General features: G+C 43.7%; 1 protein-coding gene across 3 annotated transcripts in view; it reads left to right on the forward strand.

Moving 5' to 3' along the window:
* The window catches only part of DDRGK1 (DDRGK domain containing 1), a 41,525-nt gene extending 34,324 nt beyond the window's left edge, over window positions 1–7,201 (forward strand). For all 3 annotated transcript variants that reach the window (XM_086611879.1, XM_086611878.1, XM_086611880.1), the window contains exons 7-9: window positions 2,581–2,637; window positions 4,225–4,273; window positions 5,586–7,201. In XM_086611879.1, coding sequence (XP_086468005.1) covers window positions 2,581–2,637; window positions 4,225–4,273; window positions 5,586–5,758 — 279 coding nt within the window. In that variant the 3' untranslated portion in view covers window positions 5,759–7,201. The remainder of the gene's footprint in view (window positions 1–2,580; window positions 2,638–4,224; window positions 4,274–5,585) is intronic.
* The last annotated feature ends 1,313 nt before the right edge of the window (window positions 7,202–8,514 follow it).

The following is an 8,514-nucleotide window of genomic DNA, read 5'->3' on the forward strand; positions in this document are numbered from 1 at the left end:
TTGACGTCAGAGGAATTGAGCAGGGGCTGAAAACCTAATTCAGAAGCGCTTCAACACCTGGTTTCCTATGTAGAGATGAGTTGCAGAACTGGGGCATTGCTTGCTTTTGCAAGTTTTAGTATGTTTTTATTTAATCTTGAAAGTATGCTTAATATATAGATTATGTATAGCCCCCATCTTCTATTCACAGAAACCATTGACTTATATCAAGAAGCAGTGCTAAGCTGCTAGTAGTTGTCTGAAAAACTTACAAATTAAAAGAGCAATTGGCATTTTAAAAATTAAAATTTAATTTAGCTGTTCTGTAGAATAACTCATTATACTGGTGTAACTGGCTGGAAGTAGCTCACCTCATGCTTCATTCCTAAGGGTGTTTGAAATAAAATGCAGCCTCTTTTCTCCAGCTCTGCCTCGTGAGATTGTTTTAAATGCTTTTTTTCTTAAAGGCACAAAAGGATTGATGCCTCCGCCTGCCCCCAATTCTGCTTTTCTGAAAGCTGAGCATCTCCCTTCCTTTGGGGCTTTTGTAGTAGCCCCACAACATCCATCTGACTGCTGCAATGTCACCACCTTACACCCCGGGCTGTGCCATTGTCTCTGCTGCAGTTGCCAGACTCTGCTCAGAGGAGCAGAGGAACCAGTTCTTAATGGGAGCTTTATGGTTTTTACTCAGCAGTGCTGTAGCTGCACAGCACACTTTACAAATCAGCTCTGTGGGCTCTCTGAGGACTTCAGAAAAAAATGAATAATGAGGTGGGCAGAGGCTAAAGCGTGGCTGAGCAGTCCCCTCGCCGTGGAGCCCAGGGAAGTACGAGCCCACGTTTTGACCGTCACACCGTGCTCACCCGGCTTCATGGTGTGTCCTCGAATGTCTCTGAGCTACAGCCAGGGAACTGAAACAGCAAACTACATTTTCACTATGTTCGAAAGGGATAGTGAAGGACTCGGAGGCTTTACCCTTTCCTGCTTTTTCTTTAAGAAAGGTGATGCTTACAACATAAAAAAAAAATCCTACTCATCTTAATCCCAGAAGCTCTTGCTCTGTGTCATCCGTTGCTGAGGACAGCAGCAGAATCGTACCTAAAATTAAATGAATTCAGTAAAACGTGCTTATGTGTATGTTGCTCTATGAAAATTAAGCCTGTCTTTAAAAAGTGAAGTGTGTGGTGAAGTGTTTTGCTACCTTGGGACCTCACAATGTCATTATATTTCAGAGTGTGTGTGGGGAGTGCATCCCAGTTCCGCCCCGCCCTCTGGGCTCTTATTCACAGCAGAATCTCTCTTGGAAAGTTTCCAGTAAACTGGGTCACTGAGGGTGAATAAGCGAAGGTTTAAATCCTGTTTTTCTTGTTTATGTGGCTTTGCACCCCCCCATCCTTTTAAAAGAAGATGTGACGAATCTTGGCAGTTCCCAGCTCTGAGAACTGAATTCCATGGACTGGTTCCAATTCCATGTGTTCAGTCCATGGTATTCAGTTCTCTAGCTTGGCTGCATCGAACTTCACAACTGCTAAGTCTTTGTGTGGCTTTTTTTGTCTGATTTTGTTAATGAAAAAGATTAATTTATTTCAGACTCTCTTTATTTCTTCAGTGTCCTTCCAGTGTACTCTCAAGATCAGAAACAAATGCATTTATTGTTTAAGTGTTACATCTGATAATGTAAATGTAGGTGTTGTGGCTGCACATATATGACACAACATATGGAATATAGCCCAGAATGTTTGCTGAACGCTTTTCAAAGTTTTATATTTTCTTCTCCAAATTCCTTCTGAACAGTGCATCCTTTTACCGAATCTAAACAGACGAGTTTCTAAAACTTTTGCAGAGAAGAAAACAGGCACCAAATAGCTCCAGATGAGAGCACCAGTTGTTTTCTCTGTAATTCTCTGCAGCTACAGGGAAGCATAAAACCAGACGTGAGCGGTGGTGACTGCGTGCTGACTGAGGCAGCAGTAAGAATCTCTGTCAAAAGCAAAATGAAAATTTGCAGTTTCTGCTTCTGCCTTTGCTCTCGGAGACCATTCGTGCCACCCGCACAGGAGCGCACTACCGGCACGCTTCCAGCACTGACAATTTTAATAAGATGTTCACTTGCTCAGGAAGATTATTGTGGCATTAATACACATGGCATTAGTAAAACAGACTAAAGCACTTAATGCTTTATTTGATTTTTATGTGTGCGCTGATCATTTTACTTTGAAAGATCTCTCAAACAAAAAGAGATCTTGCCAAAGTGTATTGGAAATTAGAGGTTGCAGTTGAGAAACCCAGGTGGTGGGGAGAACTGAGCCGTGGCTGGTTTATTGTGCTTGTGCTCATCCTGTCCTCCTAATGTAAGGAAAAGTTCAGGATGAATGCTGGAAAATGTATTTGAGTCTTCTCTTGAGTGAGTCAGAGCAAATTTGTTTAAGTAACTTACATTAGAGTTTTTTGTCAGCGAAAAGCGCTTACTAGGAAAAGTTAGAGTAGCAGGTTCTACTTTGTCTATTAAAGGCATTTTTTTTATTTTATTTGAAAGAAAAAGAAATACACTAACCCTCTAATTCTTCAGCTGCGTTTAACTCTTGTTTGTTTCCATAGAAAACAAAGGTAATCCAGCTGGAAGACTTGGCTTCACATCTGGGTTTACGAACTCAGGTAAGTACTACCTTTTCAGGTGCAAGTACAAGCAATGAGTTTAAAAGGACAGGAGAGAAAGTGGATAAATAAGGGTAACATCTATGCAAGTGTCTCAGCATTACTGAAAATGCTTGGATTTTGGTGAAGTTCAGCAAAATAAGCCCTAAAAATTCAATAAAGTACCGTCCAGCCAGTGAAGAATTGTTGGCTTACAAGATTTTTTCAGTGAAGTGCTCAGTCTGCCTCTGGCACAGTTGCCTGTTGGCTAATGGGTCCTATGGTGTTTGCAAATCTAGTAATAGAGTAATTCAGGGTACTGGGGAATCAAATGCAGAGCTAGAAGCAAATTCAGACACTGCCTACATAATTGAATAACGTTATGTTTGCAGACGATCAATAGAGGAGGAGTTTTGCTCCAATTGCTTGTGTATTCTTAGAAGATTTAAGAATTATAGAATAGAAGAGAATATTTCAGTTGGAAGGGACCTGCAATGATTATTGAGTCCAACTGCCTGACCTTTTCAGAGCTGACAAAAGCTAAAGCGTGTTATTGAAGGGCCATTGACCACCTCTCTAAGAAGCCTGTTCCGGTGTTTGACCACCCTAATTTGTATCTTCTGGTGCGTTGCTTGAGAATATTGTCCCTCTCAGCACCATATAAACCTGTCAAAGTGAGCTCACGATATGATAGCTATACTTTTTTCTTTTTTTTTTTTTTCCCCTCTGTCCACTTTCTATTCTCTAAAAGTGTTATGTTTTGACTCTGAAGAATAGTTTTGGCTGAGTTTATTTTAATTTGAGCACATTTGTCATGTATTTCTAAATGACCAATGTTTTCTGTTGTTCTGTACCTCCTCTGATCTTGGGGTGCCCCTTCACAGCAGCTTACGCTGCTGTAAGTCCAGGCTGCTGTGCCCCTGCCTCTCCCTTAAACCAGAACTTCATTTAAGCATGCGGTGAGTCAGTTAAGGGAATTTATCTGGTTGAAATCTAAACTCTAATTTGCTTCTGCAGTCACATAAATACAAGAAAGGGAGAGAGACAGAACCATGGAAACCAAGGCTTAGATACTAGCTTAAGGCATACTGGAGCTTCATGCTTGGAGTAACTATAGAGTTAACCCAGCAATAAATTCAACGGGTTGTTCTTTGGATTGGTAAAAGAGATTTCCTCTGAAGTGAAGCAGGAAAAAAATATAAAAAGCTCTGAAATGTATTGAGTTTTGCCAGGTTCTTGGAGAAGTACCTCAGTGTACTTCATAGAACTTGCGTGTTGCATTTGCACTATACAGCCTTTCCTTGGGAAGATAATGTGTAACCTCCCCACTTACATAAAACCGACAGCTAACTTAGCACTTAAAAAGTCTCTTTTGGGAATAGGCAAGTTATTTGAACATGCCAAAATGCAGAAGCTCACTTCATCCTTCTAAGACCAAAGGGCTTACTGCATCCAGCTGTGTGGAAATACTGATGTGTATCCTTTGCTGAAGTCTTTAACACTGAGGAATTAAATGTTAAGCCTCCGTGTGTAGTTTATCTGAACATGTGAAATGTTTTTTTGCCTTCCTCTTGATCAGTTTCTTACCCCTTTTTCTCTTCTGAACAGGATGCAATTAACAGAATCCAGGACCTGATGGCAGATGGCACTCTAACAGGTGATGGCTAAAACACAGAGGGGACTTTAGCTGGTGAACAGGTGGTGCAGAAAATGCCTTTGCTATGGTAGAACGAGACTTTCAGTAAAATTTCTGGTTTAAACTGCAAAGGATCCTAGTAGGACTTGAAAAATAGGTATTTTTATTATCCTTGCTTCAGCTGCCATGAAACTACTGTTTAACACACTATGGGATGTGTTTGCTCCTATGATACCTTATACAGAGGCAGGTGGTGAATGTCCCCAGCAGTTCAGGAACCAGCACAAGGCTTCTGCATGTTGATGGAGCCCTGCTGAAGGCCTTTAGGGGTTGCTGAGCAGCCAGCTGTGAATGATGTCATCTGAAATCTGAATTTGAAAGAATCACTTGGATGTTTTAGGGTAGTTTGCAACCTGTTTTAAAGGTTCTGTGGCTAAAGCCAGGACTGGGGTACGACACGCTGTGCAGAAGCAGACATCCCAGAGCACTGCAGGATGCTGTAGTACATGAAGTGCTTGTTCCCAGCCATGCACCCACGCAGTCAGAGCTGGAACGTAAGCAGAGACTGAACATGTGGGTAGCTCCCTGTCTGAACAAGTCTGGTTCATTGCTGGTCAGTCTTTTTCTTTCCAAGGATGAAGTAGGGGAACGTGCTAGTGCAAACATTGACTGACCTGATATTGCGGTCATGGCTGGGAAACACCTGTCTTGGTGGGTACCCATTCAGATGCTCTAAAAGTGGTCTGAACCAAAGCGTAAGGTTGTGTACTGTCCTGGCTGTGACTGTGGCCTAAAAGTCATGCCAGTGAGGCTCGCTGCCTCACGTTTGACCCTGTAATGCATCAAGAACAGAGAGCTCTCTACTCACTCTTGATGGAGCAACTGAAATGTGGAAATTGACCTTCATTCCTATTTAGAGAGTACGTTGGAATGGCTGAGCTGGGCCCCGCAGGGTCTCTCAATCACCTCCTGGGCCCTCCTGCTGCTCTGCCGTTCTCCACCAGCTGCCTGGGCCCTGAACGTCAGCACCGAAACCGTGTACCTGGAGCAGCTGCTGTGAAACTCCCAGCTAGCTGCGTACAATGAAAAGAATGTGTTACTTTGAACAAAATTAGTCTTACGGAGGCACTCGGCCATTGTCATAGCCCTCCTCAAAGACCCAGCAGTAGAGAGGAGATAAAAGCCTGGCTGCCAGCACGTTGTTCTGCCTGCCCTAGATATGAAATGCAGCCTCAGCAGTTGGAACATCCCTTCCAAAAGAAGTGACTGATGTCTGTCGGGAAGTGAGAGGAGCCAAAGTGCTGACTTCACAGTCCTTTCTTTCCCCCTGTAGGTGTGATTGATGACAGAGGAAAGTTCATCTACATCACTCCGGAGGAGATGGCTGCCGTGGCTCAGTATATCAAACAGAGAGGACGAGTCTCCATCGCAGAGCTGGCCCAAGCAAGCAATTCCCTCATCAACCTCCAGCCTGACAGCCGAGCTGTTGCTCCAACCGTGGCATGAAATTGTGGCATGGGAAAGATACAGGAGGAGTTTAACCTTTTAACGAGCAAGCCACATAATTGAAAGCAAACAAGAACTCCTCTAGTCCATTCATGGTGCTTGAAGATAGGATGCTCTTTTTTAAGCATCAGCTGCAAGACTTGATCAAAAGTTTTGCTTTTCATTCTCTTAGAACTGGTATAAAATACGAGAGTCATTTGTACAACAGAGGCTGGCCAAGAACTTGGGGCTAAAACACGCTGATGCACCTGTACCCCAGGAATATCAGCAACTTCTACGTGGTTACTTCATCTTGGCACTCAGTCTCATGTGACTGTACCCAAACTTTTTATTGTTTCCAGATTCTGATGTCTGCATCAAATATATTTGGTTTTGATTGCATTCAGAATTGTCCAGGCTTCCTCTGCACTGACAGAGCTGTATAACTTTGTGACAATGACATATACAGCCCAGAATAATAGGTGTGTAGGGGTGAGGCTTGCAGATTTTGTCTTCTGCATCAACATTAGAAGGATAGAGTAAAAAAAAGATACTGCAAGTGGGTCTCTGTTCTTAGCAAATACGTACTGAAACTCTAGAAATTCCAGAGTGCTTGCTATGTTGTGAGAACCTCCAGAGGTTATTTCAGAAAACCTTTGCTATGTAATTATGTTTTGCTTGCTTTATATAATATAAAAAGTTTGCTTGCAGCCGAGCTGCATTATTTTTCTGTAGCCAAGAGACAGAAACACCTCCAGGGAAAGGCTAACTCACTTTGTTTATCATGCAGGCCAATTTGACCGATACCAGCCAGCTTCTGATGATTCATCCTTTGAAGTAAGAGCCAGCTCAGTGTGTCTGAAGGCCTCAGGCACCCCTGCCCCTATGGCCTTTGTGTTCTGGAGGTTTGGGGGTTTTAAATAAAAAATGCAGGCACTACGAGTCATGCAATTAATGTTACAAGTAAATGATTATTAATATATTAACTATAGGGGATCAGTGTGTTTCCTGTGTAAGAATTATTTTTTTTTTTGATAGCCTACATGATGCTTTGTTAATTCTCCTTTCTGAAATCAGCAGAATCTTTGTGGATGTACAGTAATTGGAGAAGGCAAGAGGGGGCTGGTTTTGTCTCTGCCAAACTTAGAGGTGACTTGAGTGGACTAAAAGCTGCGCTGGCAGTGAGGTGAGATGGCAGTAAAGCACTGGGAGGAAGCATATTGCCTTCTTCATCTCCGCACCACTGCTGCACGCGATCCTCTGCAGGAGCGCCGAGTTGCCGCGCAGCACCCCCTGTCCACATGAAAGACTGGTACATCGTTCCTGTGCTGCACAACGATAACCAGTTGAGAGATCGCTTGAGGTTTGAGGCTTGTGAGGTCTCTTAACTGTACAAAATTTGATCTTTGCCATGACTTCTGTCTCGAACTATTCTTGTAATAAAATAATATTGAAAGAATTACAGAGATTTGTATTAGAGATTTTTTTTTTTCGATTGCGTCAAAGGATTTTGTGAGATAAAGGAGCCAGCTAGCAATGCCATAGCTTTCAGTGTGCCAGTCAAGGACCAGAGGTATGCCATTAAATCCACAGAAATCACTCCGAGGAACCCTCAGTTTCTGGGAACGTAACAAATAACACCACATCCACTGTGCGGTGCAAGCTTGCACCCACCAGCAGAACTGCCCTGCTGCTTCAGCACGGGCCAGTTGTCTGCTGAGAACAGTGTGTGCAATCTCCTTTTATGCACCTCCGTGTCTTAGCTCGGGCCAGGTTTACGTCTTGAAACAGTCTGACTGCTTTTTGTATTATGCTGTTAGAGTTTTGCAGGGCTGTTCCAAAGCCAAAAGGGTTTTGTGGTTCCTTGACAGATTGCAGGAAGACTGATTAAAAGCTGCGGTTCAAAGGAGGGGCTAGGCAGAAGAAGGTGATAGCAAAGTATTTATTACAAGCTGAATTCGTGGTCCGTCAGAGAGCTCTGACCATAAGAGGCGCCTCAGAAATGCCTGTTTCAGGCTCTGAAGGAGCGTTTCCACATTAAGTGAGGCATGTGAGGCAGGCAATTAGCCGGACCGAGCCCTTGCGTGAGAGATACGGGTCGCTGAAAAAGTTTCATAGATCTTTCTGCGTGTTGTGGTCATTGTGGGGGGACTAGATTTAACCTGTGGGTCCTAGTACCGAGCTCATCCCTAAGGCTGGGGTTTAGAGTTCTGGGGTTGGGTGCGTTTGTTCTTCCCTACTAGGGACTTTGGACCCCACCCTGGCTGTGCTGTGCTTAAGGTTGTAGAGTTATTGTATAGTAACTGGAGCACGGGTCTGGCGATGGTCTTTGGAAGCGCTTGACCGTATCATAGCCCCAGATGTTACGTCATCCAGGATGAGGTATGACTGCACAGCTGTGCCAGCAGCTGGTCTGTCTGTTGTAACCCTCTTCCACCGTTTCCATTCCTGTTCTTTGCACCCAACTGCATCATATCAGTGTTGAGGAAAACTCATTTCATTCGTGTTGGGTTTGGGTGCTGTGTGATCTTCTCTCCGCTTATGTGAGCCATATAAAAAATACAGGGGAGAAAAACAGAGGTAACAAAAACCACGTGTAGGCTGCTGAGTTCTACGCAGAAGGAAACTGTGCTCTTCCTTGGCGAAATTGTTTCGTTTGGTCAGGCTTCCTAGATGGCTGCGGGAGGTGAGGATGGGTGTCGGTGCTCTGACCCACAGGTCTGGTTCAGCTCTGTGCCTTGGGGAACAGCCACTGCCATTAAACTGTAACTAATTTT

This window comes from Tauraco erythrolophus, chromosome 5, assembly GCF_009769465.1.
Source record: "Tauraco erythrolophus isolate bTauEry1 chromosome 5, bTauEry1.pri, whole genome shotgun sequence".
In the NCBI taxonomy this organism is placed as follows: Eukaryota; Metazoa; Chordata; class Aves; order Musophagiformes; family Musophagidae; genus Tauraco; species Tauraco erythrolophus.